This window comes from Cuculus canorus, chromosome 1 (assembly GCF_017976375.1).
Source record: "Cuculus canorus isolate bCucCan1 chromosome 1, bCucCan1.pri, whole genome shotgun sequence".
NCBI lineage: Eukaryota > Metazoa > Chordata > Aves > Cuculiformes > Cuculidae > Cuculus > Cuculus canorus.
Window position 1 is genome coordinate 21,472,264 of NC_071401.1, and position 15,534 is coordinate 21,487,797.

The 15,534-nt window shown below is 37.9% G+C and overlaps 1 protein-coding gene across 5 annotated transcripts in view; it reads left to right on the top strand.

Annotated features, from left to right (window-relative positions):
• The window catches only part of WASF3 (WASP family member 3), a 78,802-nt gene that overhangs the window by 41,194 nt on the left and 22,074 nt on the right, over window positions 1-15,534 (top strand). For all 5 annotated transcript variants that reach the window (XM_054087717.1, XM_054087737.1, XM_054087727.1 and 2 more), the window contains one exon: window positions 13,196-13,338. In XM_054087717.1, coding sequence (XP_053943692.1) covers window positions 13,206-13,338 — 133 coding nt within the window. In that variant the 5' untranslated portion in view covers window positions 13,196-13,205. The remainder of the gene's footprint in view (window positions 1-13,195; window positions 13,339-15,534) is intronic.

Below are 15,534 nucleotides of genomic sequence, written 5' to 3' on the forward strand. Positions count from 1 at the left end.
TTTCTGCTGGACCTTGTGTTACTTGCTTGCAATTCCCTTGTAAGGTGTATGGAACTCCTGAACTACTTATAACTGGATGTTCTGCTGTGGTGTCTGTAATTATTACTGGTTTATTTTATGAATCACTAATTTCTTGTGAATCTAACATAAATGGTTTCTGTGATTTATTAGAAGATGGTAACCACATGGAAGAGAGAGGAAGGTTACCTGGTGGAGAGAAATTGCATCATTAGTGTTCACGTTACCAAAACTGGCAGTAGGAAAGATAGGAAAACCATCCTCGTTTTCAGAAACCACCTAATTGAACCTCAGCTCTCCTTAGGCACCAAAGCAAAATAATCACAACACACAAAGCTTGCAGAGTTCCTGTGTTCTTTAACGCTGAGGCTTAAGGCTGCTTGTGCTTTTTGATGGATTTTTGGATGGTGGTGTTTGGTTGTTTTGGGTTTTTTTTGCTACTGTCTTGAGTGTTGCACTCTATCAGTTATAGTATCTTTGATTTATGCACCAGCCTGGCACACTGTGATATGCTGTAGTAGTAAAGTAGCCACCAGAAGATGGACTTCATGGGAACAGATGGCACACTTGGCTCAGGATGAAAATAGTTGGGAATTTTGATGTTGATTCACTTAGACTCAGCTGTTGGATTCAAACACAAAATATTCTGCTTAGTTTTTTCTTAAAATGCACCCAAAATAAATCTGTTTTCCCCACATGGACTAGCTGCCACTTCCAGGCTTCTGATCTATTGGGAAAGTACAGCTTCATTATAAGAAGAATTGGGGAAATCCTGAGTTTCCTGCTGAAACTCTATGGTGAGAAGGAAGTGGGAATCTCTACCTTGAGGAATTTTAAGGGTGTTGATTTATCTTGTATTAACTTAAATATTCATGGACTGTCTGTGAACTAGGAACATGTGCCAGGAAACTTCTGCTGCCATCTCCAAGAACCTGATTGTTCACATGGACATGCAAGTTGCTTGACTGCAAGGTATTGTAGGGGTTGTGATATGCTGAGGCAGTCTGATAAAGCATCTTTGCAGTTGTTTTCCAGTGGGAATGTCTGTCCTGCCTGGTAAGAACTGGGAGTTGAGGAGGCACGCGAGGAGTTGAGCTAAATGAAGATTAATGCTGAATTGTTATGGTACAAAAGTGTTTCTTCTTTTGCAGTTTAGCCTATGTTATTGCTCTCTTCCATCATAGCAGGATGTTATATGTATAAAAAATGTGTTTATATATTTGTGTGCAAGTGTATATATCAAATATATATGTTCACAAACAGTATACTTCTGTGTTTGTATATATATGCATATATGAATTTTTTGGAGGTTTTTTTGTGTGGAAAGGAACTATATGGAAACTTAACACTTGCATATGACGTTTTAGATTTTTGGATTGACTGAACTATGAGAAAAGCTAACACTTCCCTGTGACATTTTAGATTTTAGATAACTGCTATGGGGAAAAAAAGAATTTAAGAATAAATTCTTTTTCTGAGAAATGCTGTTCTGAAAGGATTTTAATCGTAAATTAGACGATAAGAGGAATAAGGAACACGGTGTATTGTCATAAAATTGATATTATTAGAATGAAGTGGATACTTCATCCCTTTTTGTACTTTTCTCTCCAGTAGAGTGTTAATTGGAATTCAGAGAAACAAATGACTGAATTTTCTTCTCATTTAGCTTGAGGTCATTGGAGGATCTGAACAGCATATTCTCACTGCAGGCAGCTCGGGAGGCCTTACCGGGAGGCCTTTGTCACATGGGCTGTGACCCAGACAGATATTTCGAGCACTTTAAGACCAGTAAGGCTCTGTTAAATGGGATCAATGTAAGTCAGCAAGGCTTAGTTTTCTTTAAATAATCAAGGCATTTGCTGCTGATAACGCTTAACTGTTTGTGAAGGGGGAAGGCTGGGACAATAGCCCTTGAAATGGTCTCCAAGAGCTATTTGTGTGTTATTGTAGCGGAAATGTTAAGAAAAGGCTTGTTTGTAGCTGCAGACTTTTCATATTCTGTTACAAGTTGTTCCAGTGTCAAATAATCTAAAGTAGCATGAAATATCATGCAGTAACGTTTCGTGTTACATAATTATTCTGTTTCTGTAATGTAGATAAAATGTGACTTTCCGTAACTCAAACTAAACTAATAGAATAACATGTATTAGATATCCAAACCACTTTTTAAGTAAGCACCCTAAGATGTTCTATTTCATGGGAATAACAACCTGGTTGTTGGAGTGTCCTGTGGACATTTCCTCAGGTGTTTGGGCTGTTGAGTTTGGCTATGGAGGGTGAGAACTGCATGGCCCTGTCTACACAATGAACTCTATACTCAAACCTGATAAGATCCAAGCTTGATGACATCTGGAAGCATTTTGACCTGGTAGTGGAGAGCTGTTCCTGACCTAATTAGCTTGGTGTTTTAACTAGCTCTCTGCTGCTTTGATTTTGCCACTTTTGACCTTATCCAGTTTGTAGTCCCTACTGAATGTCACCGTTTAGGTCCTAGAGATTAAAACAAAATTATATTTGACAGGGTGTTATTTTTCCAATCAGTTTTTCTGTACTTCTAAATTTTCATATGTATCATCATTGTTTATTCAAAGTAGAAAGAGCTGAATAATTCAGCGGCCGTATGGTTCACACATGTCAAGATGAAATGAAAGGGGGAGGATGATCAATCTAAGTCTTTTTCCTGTGGTGTGGGACAAAGGGCTGCTTCCTCCGCTTTCTTAACTCCCGCACTGAGTTCTTTCTCCTTGTTCTGGCTGAGTGCTTCTTTTCAAGTGATGGTATTTTTAAATGGTAAATGTTATTTGAGAGGTGGACTGTACACTGCAGTAAGATATTTATCCTTTTATTTCTTTCATTCAACTCTGCTTAAAAACCAAAAAGCTAACAATATATTTGTATATACACAAGGAAAATAATTTTGAGTTGCTGCGCAAAAAAGTTCAGATAAAATTCAAAGAATTTGCAACAATTGCATAATGTGTATCTTTTCAGTGAAGAAGAACAAATAAAGCTAAAGGGAAACAAATGGTGACTCAGTTCACTTCTGTTTGCTTGAATAGAAGGGATGATAAATTCTTGGAGTATAATACAGATTTCGGGAAAGGTCATATGAAGGAAGAATGTGCTTTCAGTGCAGCGTAAGTACCTGGTTATTGAAACAAGTCCATTCTAAAGACAGCAGAAACTAAACAAATGATCCTATATAACCTAGTGGTATTAGCTTGAAATAGTAAAATTGATAGTGGTGGTAAGGTGGTTTTTCTTTTTTTAAGTGTACAAAGGCAGTGGAACAGATGTTCAGAACAGTATGGAATAGTTCTTCTTCCCCATCCCACCATCCCTTTCACACTGAGCTGTCTGGAAGGGACTATGACCAGGATGAGCAGCCATCACACTAAGAACAAGATTAATGTGTCAGCATCTTTTGTTGATAGTTTAAACTGGTCACGGTTTGTTCAGTGAAAAGCAACAATGTGAATTGTTATCACTGCATGTGTGACTGCATTATCCACGTAGATGTGGAAAGAAGACAGAAGAGAAAATGTGATTTATATGGAACAGTTAATAAATTTAGTGGTGGTCAGTCGAGGCTTGAACGCACACGGGCACAAATCAACTTTTTTTTTTCCCCCCATTGAGCATGCTATATTGATATGACCTGCCACCTTTTATCCTCAAACACGGTGATGGGTAATAGCATTCTATTAAATCAGATTTAAATGTACTTATTTGAGTAAGAGCGCACATTTTTCCAAAGTTTTTCAGTACTTAAAACTTTTTTTATCCTGATTATTTTTCTTTTTTACAGCAGCACTTACACTGTGTGTAGATGTTTAATCAGTGGGATTGCTTTAGCTTTTGAGAGAAAATGTGATAAGCGTCCTGACAATGAACAAAATTTTATTTGGAGAAAGAACAGCTTATGATCCAGAAATGAGGGACTGTAGTCATTTGTGAAAGTGTCCTGTCCTGAATCATCTGTATTCTGATACAGAATAAATAGAAAAGGTGGGTGGATCTGATGCAGGTGGAGTGATTGGATTCAGTACAGCAGGCTTTTGTATTGTGGAATCTATGAGCCTGTATTGGATTTCAGGTAAGCAAATCTGTTCTTAAGTAGATGTCTTAGAAACAGTAAGTGTAACAAGGAAGACAAAAATATGTTGGTGAAGGAGAAATCTTATTTAAAATCTTAACAAATAGCTTCAGTGGGACCACACTGTTTTTCATAGTATCATAGTGTAGTAAGGGTTGGAAGGGACCTTAAAGATCATCTAGTTCCAACCTCCCTGCCATGGGCAGGGACACCTCCCACTAAATCAGGCTGTCCAAGGCCCCATCCAAGCTCGCCTTGAACACCTCCAGGGACGGGGCAGCCACAACCTCTCTGGGCAACCTGTGCCAGTGTCTCACCACTCTGATAGTGAAGAAATTCTTCCTATTGTCCAGTCTAAATCTGCCCCTCTCCAGTTTATACCCATTCCCCCGATCCTCTCCAGTTTATACCCATTCACCCTGATCCTATCCCCACAAGCCTTACTTCCATTGTTTCGTGTTTCTTCTAACAAAAAATTTTAAGGAATGGGAATCTGACAGATTCAAGGCTACTTGAGAATCAAATGCTAAAAGCCTGAAACTACTGCTACTGTACTGCGCTAAGCTATTCTAAGTGAGAAGGTAAGTCAGAAGAAGGTGATATAATCAAACAAAGATCTCTGCTATCAGAGAAAAGATAAGCATGAGAAAAAGAAGAAAAGTTAGAACTAGCAGAGGAATAATCACGGATGATCTGGGGAAAAGCTTATTCTGTGAAGAAATGAAGTGATGAAATTAAGTAAATTATTAGTGTTTTAAAAAAGGATTTCAACGTGAAAAATATAGTGTGTACGTGTTTTTCCTGTGTTTTATTAAAAAAAAATCATAAAGCATTTTTAGAAGCTATAAAGATTTAAGTGACAGAGTAAAAAATTTTCTAACCTAGTTTACTGGCAGTGGGTTTTGTATATTGGACGGTATGACAAAGGACTGTGAATATAAATTGCATAATCCATTAATTTGGACAATGAGAACTTTATTATAGGAAAAAATTGTATTCTATGCATATATTTTAGTGGGGCCTGGAAAGATCTGTAGTTGTATACCGAGAAACTGAGATAAAGCAGTGCAGTAACCTCAGTCATGCTACTGCTTATATGCTTGCTTCATTAACAGAGAGCAAGAAATATCTTTATTTCTTCTGTTAAAAATAGTGAAGAACTTAATTAAATGAGATGCATGTGATCCTTTATTCTGGAGCAGAAAATGGGACTTTATGATAATCTGTCTGTACTTCGATTTTTATTTCCTTGATAAGGATATTATAAGGATAAGGATAAGATTTTTATTTCCTTGGGAACTGCTGGGGAAGAAATGGTGTGATGCAGTAAAGTTACTGTTGGAATTGTAGTTTTCAAGTATTTAATTTCTGTTGTGAAGGACAGATTTAAAGCAATAACTTCTTTAATGCAATCTCTCAGTTGTGTTCATTGAGGCATGCTTATTAAGCAGTGAATTATAGACACAAGTAACTCAACGGAACCTGATGAGACCTTTAACACTGTTGCAACATGGCAGATGCACAAATATCTTTTTGAACCACAGTCAACAGGTAATGCAAAGATGGGATTATAGAACAAAGGCAAAATAAAAATCATCTAGCAAGCTTTAGAGAAAATACTGCAGGTTTCTGACTTGTTTTCAGAATTGCAGATAATATTTTTAAAACCTCTCATACTACAATCTGTACTTTCATAGGAAGAATAGCTACTTAATTGCAGGTTTAATCATCATCAGGACTATTTTATGCATTAGTGAGTGTCATCTTGCATATACTTGTTTAGAGTTAATGTGAAATTCTGATGAGAACTAAATTTATTAAGGTAATTGCAAATGTAAATGTTCAGTGCTCTGGAGTTCCATTTACTTTTTTCTCTCCCACTTGGAGGAAATTTCTGAATTAATAAGTTCACCTGTTAATGGTTCTGTAAACTTTTTTGTGTTGTAGGCATGCTGTGTTGGTGGAGGTAACTACCAACTTGAAATTTTTGTTATGGTTCTTACAAGGTTTTTGGAGATGTGGAGGTTGGCTACAGAAACATAGGCCCATGAGATGTATTTAGGTTGTAAATAAACAAAACCAAACCCCATCCCCTCCCCTGTTGTCCTTTCTCTTGTCATTGCTTAATGTCTTGATTTCCTTCATAGTATCACTGAACCATGAAATCTGCCCTGAAGAGCTCAGCGCAGACAAAACCCAGCCAAATAAAAACAAAACAAAGCCTTAAGTTGGTGGACCTTCAGAAATAGCTTATTGCAATGGACATTAAAAGAAGAGCTCTGGTAAAGAAACAGAATTGCTTTAGGGATTTCTCTGCCCATTTCACCACTGCTAATACTTGAGTTGGTATGACACAAGAGGAAGATCAGAAGTGGTGGTCTAATGCTAAGAAGGAAGAAACGGGTTTAATTCCAGTACTGACTGTCATGCCTTTCAGGTAGATGAGAAGGAAGATTTGTGGAAATTATGTGGACGGAGGTGTCTATATATCTTGTCTATTCTTTTGAGATGGAGATATTGTAGGCATTTCACTTTACATGTATTGTCTTGTTGAGAGATGTGATTTGCTGTGGATTAGTAAATTCTTCTTGATTTTAGTTATCCTTAAGGAACAGAATTCTGTTAGACATTGCATGTACTTGTAACAAATGTGTGTCCTTGCTTTTGGATCCAAATCAAGGGAGTTGCATTAAAAATAAGGGGAAACAGAAACAAAGTGTAGATAAACTCATGAAGTAAATAACTCATTTAAAGGACACACTATCTCTAACAAAAGTGAAGTACTTTACTTAAAACATAATTGTAACGTTTAGTAAAACTTTTGGTTTGATATTTGTTCCAGTGTAACCTGCCTGAGAGAGGAATTGCATACTTGATAGAAATAGAATACCTAGAAGATGCTGTAAGAAGAATAACTTGAATAACAAGAAGGTGTTATAAAAATTAGTTGCAGATATTCTCTTCAGATACTTTTTAATGAATATAGAATTATTCTGGAACACTGGACCAGTGTTAGACTGTAACCGATGGCAAATACATTCTTTTGTGGTATACAGAATGATGTTACAACTTTAGGTTAGAATGAAGCTAGTTTTTGTTGGTTTTTTAAGAAAAAAAACCACCCTTTTATAAAGGACAAAGCAATAATATATGGATCATGAACTTAAAATAGTGATTCCCACATTATTTGCCACTTCAGTGTATTTGTTTTTAAGTTGTCATTACTTGTAAAGGAGTAAATGACATTCACAGGTGATGAGTAGGAAAGGTTCCCAAACATCGAATTCCCCATCATTATCACTTTGGACAAAGAATATAAAACAGATTAGGATACAAAAAAAGGAATGTGTCTGTCTTTCCTTCCTTTGAATTAAGAGAATAACAGTGTCTGCCATCCATGTAGCCCCTGCTTTGTGCTCTGTGGTGTAAGATGAATGGCCTTTGGAGGAGAGGGAAATCTGTGATGACAGTGACTCCAGAAAACAATGGGATTGGATAGCATCTACAAAATTAGTGTTTGGAGTCTTTCATTTTCCTACTTTCCCTTTTCCTATTTAGCACACAGATAAATTTTCAACGTGAGGCGATTGCAGACTGTCCAATTACAAACTTGAATAGGAAAATGGGTAATTTTACCAAATTGGATACCATTCAGAGATGGAAATTTAGCAAGTTCAATATTAAGTATGGGAAAATGTAACTGTCTGTGAACATCTGAAATGTTGAAATGCCCTGGGCACAGAGGGTGGGATGAGAAGGTGGCATAACCTCATTGTGGGGCTAGAGGTGAAGAAACTGACAGCATATCTCTGGTTTTGATTGGGTGAAATTCAGTTCCAGATTTGGAAACCTCCACTTAAGTGGGTACATAGCAGAGCTTACACATGATGTATTTGAGGTCACCACGTCATGCTTATACCTATTGGTTAGTTGACAAATGCAGTGATTTAGTTTGTTCTCTAGGCTTCTGCTGAGCTTTCAAGAAGGTTGTGGACACTGGGCTAGTGTGTATGTAGTCATACAAATTTAGGTGCTTTATTTTGAATGGAATCCCATCTGGTACATATTTTATGACAAGCTGCATATTCTATCCACCTCTTGTTTTAGTAGAACTGTGGAACAGGTTGTCCAGAGAAGTCGTGGATGCCCCATGTTCAAGGCTAGGTTGAATGGGCCTTTGAGCAACCTGATCCAGTGGAAGGTGTCCCTGCTTATGGCAGAAGGGTTGGAACTGGATGATCTTTAAGGCCCATTATAACACAAACCATTCTATGATTCTACAACAACTCTTTCTTTATAAAGGTCTGTGAGATTCATCAGTCAAAAGCTTTAAAGCTTCCTGAAAGAATGGAGTATATTTGGGTATAATTTAGGATGGATCTATGAAAATCTCTATTTCATGGTAAAAATATTCAGCTTTGTTATATTTTACTAGAGGACAGAAGAAGAAACCTCTTAAGAGCTTAAAGAAGGGATTGAACAATGTCTTTGAGAAGATGGAATAAGGAAATATTCACAAGTAGAGGGGCTATATAATGAATTGACATTCATAGAATCGTAGGATGGTTTGGGTTGGAATGGACCTTGAAGATCATCCAGTTCCCACGCCCCTGCCATGGGAAGGGACACCTCTCACTAGATCAGGCTGCCCAAGGCCCCATCCAACCTGGCCTTGAACACCTCCAGGGATGGGGCAGCCACAGCTTCTCTGGGCAACCTGTGCCAATGTCTTGCCATTCTCATTGTCAAGAATTTGTTCCTTGGTATTAGTGAATACATAAAGAATTTACAGTAGTAAAGGATTCAGCTACATCATTTTAGTGCTAGTGTAAATTACGGTGCCCCCTTTCTGGGTTGTGAAAGTGCAAAAGGCAGGTTTGGGGAACAGCTGGTGCTTTGGGTACTTGCCAGTTGCTCAAATACTTGAAGCTTGTAGCTTATAATAGCTGTCCTTCACTGTTGTTTGGAAAGATTGTACATTGTGTTTGTAGCCTTTCATGTTTGTTACTGTACATCTGCTTTCTACTTTATTTTTTAAAAATCTAACTTGCCAAGGCAATGTCAAACTTGCATGTGGTTTAACAGCTGCTCTCTGGAGGAAGGTGGTCTGGGAGTGATACTTCTGACGCTGCAGGGGAAGCATGGAAAGAAAAGCAAAAAAAGCTTTGATTATCTCTTTCTATGCTCTGCTTGCCTCTATAGCAGTAACTACTGGGATAAGTGCCTTCTAATTTTAAAACAAAAAGCAGTTATGCAAGTTGTTCTGAGGGGAGAAAAAAAGAGAAAGGGCTGAGAATACTGAGGAAGCATGCCTAATGTGCATTTTTAATGGACTGGTCTAAGCTAATTCAAGCTTCTAATGTCCTGTCCTTTCAAAATATGTGTGGAAATTGAGTTAAAATAGCATTGCGGTTGCTGATGCCTGTGAGGTCTGGAGAGCAGTGTCTGTTTGTACTCCGGTCAGAGTTCAATACAGCCAGATGTTGTGTCTGATCCACATCCAATGAGGCACCCATGGATTTAGTGAGACGTCGAATGACATCTTGCCCTCTTAATTTTTTTCCTTTCCCCCTTTGACTCCTGCTCCCATTTTTCTGGTCTGATGCTGATGTCTTATATGTTTCTAGTGCAGCCAGTTATATGTATGCAGTAAAGTGTCTTTATGGATGCTTGATTTCTCATGTCGGATGCAGCTGGTAGTTTCAGGCCAGCTGCGTTATGATTTACCAGATGCTAATCTGTTTAATACAGTGACAAGAGTATCACAATGAATATCCTGTCTGGTAATAAGCTGAGGCTGAAGTGTGACTTCAAACAGGTGGAAGATGAATGTGGAAGGTAGTGGCACTGCCACTAGTGCATTTTTACGCATCTAGTAAGATACTGCCCCCCAGCCTGGTTGAGCCTGATGAAGCCCCTGTAACTGAGGCTTATTTTGTCATGATGTCTTATTTAATCTCCTGCTATATGTACTTTGAAAAGAATTCAGCCTCACTCCTCATGGAGTTTCTTTGGGAGGTTGTTCAAATTGTGTGTATTGAAGAAAAGGGTGGTAATGTTTCAGTGGCAAGGACGCATTTTTTAGTTACTAATAGGTTATATGTTACCTTGCTTTTATTTAGGATGGCAAATAAATATGAGGAACAGATGTGTTTCTAATGGGCAAAAAGAAAATTTTGCAATGCGCTGATAACAGCCACCATTGCTATCTGGTAGTTGAGTCACGTTTAAAAAAAAAAGTGAGCTGTAAAGCTGAATAAGTCTCTTAAGTGTTTAATTCAGATAATTGAAGGTTTTAAATTAGAAGAAAGTTATAATTGCAGGGCTTTTTTTTTTCCTTCCTCCCTCTGATCAGGAGCAGTTAATACATTGTTTTATTAATACAATATTAAGATTATGCAAGATTACTACGATTTGTTGCATATATCTACTCATCAGTGTCAGTTTACCTTTTTGAATTAGACTTCACACAGAAGTGGAGTGGATACATAAAAATTTAAATCATGCATTCACAAATGAAACTTGGTTTCCCCCCCACTCTCAGTGCTGCTGTGTGTTTCAGTGTGTTCTTTAAAGAAATGGGATGTCCCAAGTCTGTCTCTGCCCCCTTGCTTGCTTTTGGATGCAATGGACCATTGCATAAGGAATTGATGAGAAAATGAAAAACTCGAACTGCAGTCATATGTTTTCTTCTTTGCTTTTATAGGCAAGGAAGAACATGATGCGGAGAAAGGACTTAAATTAGTACTTCTGGTGAAAGTAATTTTTATTATACTCAGCGTGGTAGGTGTTTCAAGAGGTAGCAGGCAATTAGCTGGGCAGAATGCAGCCAGCTTCTGACTGTTCCCAGTGCATTGCAAGGAGCAGCGGGGAAAAGTCTGGTAAGCTGGAACAGATAAGAGAGGGCCAGCTCTGAGAAGGCTAGGCAGAAAACCGTGAGAAGCCAGGTTTTGTTCTGCTGGCCTTCTGATCTTTTCATATCGGAATTTAAGTAAGATTGGCTAAAAAAAAAAATAGAAATGGAGAGTATAAACACATGTAGCAAAACATATTCCCAGTAATTCTCTTAAAAAAATCAAACAGACCAACCCCCATAAGCCCCGAGTCCAGCAGAATTGGTTGCCTTGTTCACTGGAGTGTTTTACTTGTGAATTGCACATTAAAATTAGTTCAAAGGAAAGACAATTTTGCGATGTCTAATCACCTACCAATGTTTCAGAAATTCTGTTGTCAGGAGTTTTTATGCCTTTCATTTGTATGATAGTGGTGTTAATGTTACAGAGAAAACAAAAAAATGTAGTTTGTGTATTGGAACAATACTAGGATTTGGGATTGGCTGCTTTAGCACTGACATATGCTCCTGTTAATTTACTACTTAATTGTTTATCAACGTTTTATTGCATAGTGAAATAATTCTTTGTAGTGACTTTCATTTCATAGTTGCAACATGCTAGCCTGTTTGCAGCGTGATGTTGCTTTGCAATAATGATGATTTTCTAGTTTTTAACTATTTTTGATCAAGGCCAGAAAACTGTATTGGATATTAAGTAATATTTTTAAATGCACCCATTTGTTGAGGAATATAAAAACATAGCACAGAAATAAGCTTTTTGGCCCAGTGTAAAATAAAAATTGTTCCTCTCTTACCTCTGTGGTGTTTAAAATTCAGCAAGCTCAGCCGGCCTTAAATTTTGCCATATTGAAATAAACTGTTTTGTATTAAAGAAACATGTAAAATAGAATTCAGGATTGCTGCTTAGAAGTCCTGAGCCTATTTCTTCCTGGCCTTTTCTGAAATAATCTTACGGTTAAGTAATTAGCAAAAAGCAAATTATTTAAGTTGTTAATTTTTTAGAAATGTTCTTGAGAGGAAAATATTTTAAACCTTCAGGGGAAGTCATTACAAAAATGACTATGCAACATTTGAAAAGCAAAAAGGTCTTTTTTAATTTACTAATGTGATTTTAATTAGAGAAGTTGAACGGTTACTCATAATTGCTTTAGTGCAATAAGGAAACTTTCAGTTGAGGCTTTTCCAGATGAACTTATGTCCTTGGTAATGCTGCAACTTCTTATTCCGGAAAATTTTGGTGCCACATGGTCTTCAAAGAGAAATTGTTCATGAGTAGTGCATGTGCATTAAATTGTCAGTGTTAAAAAAAGTTAATCAACTTGACTCGTAATTGTGTTAATGCCATTTTAAAGAAAACTGCTTAAGAACTTTTTATAGTAAATGTTCTTTTTTCCCTTTTGGGGCCATTCTGTCTCCCTTGGGCATCCTGGCTCTCAAAGCTGCTCTCTGCAGGATAATGTTTCCTATGCCATTTTGTCCTTTCACATTTGTTTTCCCAGTCCTAGTTTCTTCTCTTTTTTCCAAGAAAACCTGTTCTGACTACCTTTTATCTCTGTAAATGTTTTCCCACATCCGACACATACCCTAAATCTGTTGAGTACATGCTCTCACCTTCTTCTGTTGTCATTTGGAACCACTTGTGGAAAACTATAGTCTTCCTCACGTTGCCGCTTCTTCCTGGTTCTCACCCAGCCTGTTTATGAGGACCTTGCCCTTATCTGTCAGATGAGTTTGTAATTTCAACTGAAAACTGTTGGAGCAAGGGTAGGTCAGTGGCTGATGTAGTCACCTGGTCTGTAGTGCACAGACAGTCCGTTGGTGGCCAGCTTGCCAAGGCAGTGAGCCAGCTCGCTCCAGACAGTGATCCTTCCTGCCGCTCCTGTGGGGACTGCCAGTCTCTTATAAATGCAAATGTGCACTGAAGCACGGTGATTCTGGTACTGGAGCACAGTGTGTATGTGGTAAATCTTACACTTTTTCCCTAGATTTGGTGAATCTTATCTACATGGACTGTATCCTCTGGGCTTACCTGCAGTGCTTTTGTCATGTTCTGGCTCCAGTACCTTGGTAGGAATTGTACCATATTTTACGGCAGGAAGGCCAAAGCAAGTGCTTTAAAAGAAGAGTGAAGCATATTTTGTAGGAAAAAGCTGAATGTGTGCTACACAGATTCATAGCTCTTCATTTCATTTTTGTAAATATAATACATATTTTTCTGCAAATTCCAGGTTGTGAGCCATGCCTTTGGTGAAAAGGAACATCGAACCGCGGCATCTCTGCCGAGGAGCTCTGCCAGAAGGAATTACTAGTGAACTGGAATGTGTAACGAATAGTACCCTTGCTGCTATCATACGCCAGCTAAGCAGCTTAAGTAAGTACCTGCAACTTCCTGCAAGTATTTGATTCCTGATAAAAAAGCTGAATAAATGAAATGGTTTAAGATGGCTTGTTTTAAATAGCAAGATTATGATACATGACCCTGACGCATATGTGATAAAATATTATTATGCTTCTTCATTGCTTTTTTGTTTTTCTGTATTTTGAAGTTTATACGGGAAGAGCCTTTCTAAGACTTGTAAGTGTGAAACAAAAGAAAACCAAACCAAAACAATGAACCCAACAAAACTAACAACTAACCAAAAAAGTATGGCATAGAAACCCAGAAATTTTTCTAAGGTGGGCAAAATGAATGCAAGAAACAAGATGAGCACTTGAGTTATTCTCGGCCAGCAGAGTCTTTTGCCTCTAGGCGTCAAATGACATATACGACAGAAATTTCAGTTTGTTTTAATGTGGCAATGTTTCTAAAGTGTTTTCTTTTTGTATATGTGTGGTCAATAAATCTGAATGAAATTAATCACACACATCAGAAGAGTGGCATTCACTGACGATAGCTGTACGCTGCTGTTGAGGCAAGATCACCTCAGCTCCATACAGAGTAGCCTACACAGTGCACCTGTCGGTTGACACTGCGAATAGCAATTCCAGAAGCATGCCTGGAGTGCTTGCAAGAATAATAATTTCTTAGTGAAGGAGAAGAGATCTCTTGATTTATTCAGAGTGTATAACAATCAGCAGCTGTTGTTTGTGTTGGTATCTCTGGTCTTAGAAAAGAAATCATCACTTCATCAGTTTCTTCACTTTGTATATGGAAATAGTTTAAGAATGTAAGAAAGTCTGTATGGAGTTTAGACTGTGGGTCCCATTACTGGGTCCAATGTGACAGGAAATAGTTTATGCTTAGGGAAAGGGTACAAGAAACTTAGCACGTTCCATATTCCGTTAGTCAAGTGATATAGGATTTTCTGAGCTGGAGTTCCATCTGAATCATCCTATGTAATGGGCATTTGTAAACCTACCATCTGTGGAATCACTTGGATGCATTCAAGTAGGGATTGTGCTTTTTCTTGTCCAATGACCTGTGGCAGAATGTCTCACAGTAGAAGTTGATCCATTTCTTCCTTTTGATACCTTCTGGTTCTTGAGTTATGAAAAAATAAGGGAAGGCGTTTTCATCTCATGTATTTCTATAATAATCTGATTTTATGAAGTTTTTATTCTGTTCTGCTAGTGATATCCTTTCCAGGTTGGAGTGTCCTGATCTGTTAATACTTCTTTTGGATGGAAAGCATTTTGTATTTCTGATTTTTATCTCTGCTTTAGAGGTATAAGTTAGTGTATGTTGTTGGTTTTTTTGGTTTTTTTTTAAGATGGGATGTGTTGGTACTGTCACTGAAGTTTCATTTACTGTTTTATCAGGCAGTTGCTCAGTACTGACATCAATAAGTTTCAGAAAATTCAGAAGAATGGCTGATGTCTCCTAATTACATTCAAGGATGTCTGATAAGCCCTTATTTTGGTATTGTACAATGATTGCTGAAGTGTCCATAATAGCCTTTTCACTTCTCTGACTTGCTAGGAATGTCTAGCTTTCATTTCTTCAGATTTGTTCGTGGGGCTAATCTGCCTGTTGCATTGCATGTTCAGATCTTTTCATGATTGTTGCTGGGGAACTGGCTACTTACACAGTCCATATCCTGCAGTTTTCCTGTAGTGGATTTCTAGGGTCATCAGAAGTCTTTGTAGACAGCTCTGGAGTAGTTTATTAGTGTCAAGTTAAAGATCTATGCAAATAAATGCTGTGTCCTTTAACAGATGAATGCATAGTATTTAATTAGCGGAGTCTACCACCAGGCTTGTCCACAGTGTAAAATCTACCATGTTTGCAGAGCGTTTTTCTGCAGACAGCGTTTGGTTTTGTCTGTTTCAAGCCAACTGGGAGCGAGGAAATGATCACAGAAAAATGCTGTACTGGAGCTAATGTAGTATGTCCTGCTGACAGCATCAGAGCTTGTCGATTTTCTCGCAGCTTGAAGTGCAGAGAGAGCAAGTACAGGCCTATCTCGCAGTCACACTGTTTTTTAATGTTGCAAAGTGAATTCAGCATGGATTTTAAAAACTGGCAGATCTGTGCTGTTGCGTATAAATTTGGCTTGCTTCTGCCTCTGCTCTTTTCAGGAGACATGAACAAGTTCCTATCCAAAGGGAATGTGCTGTCAGCAGAGCT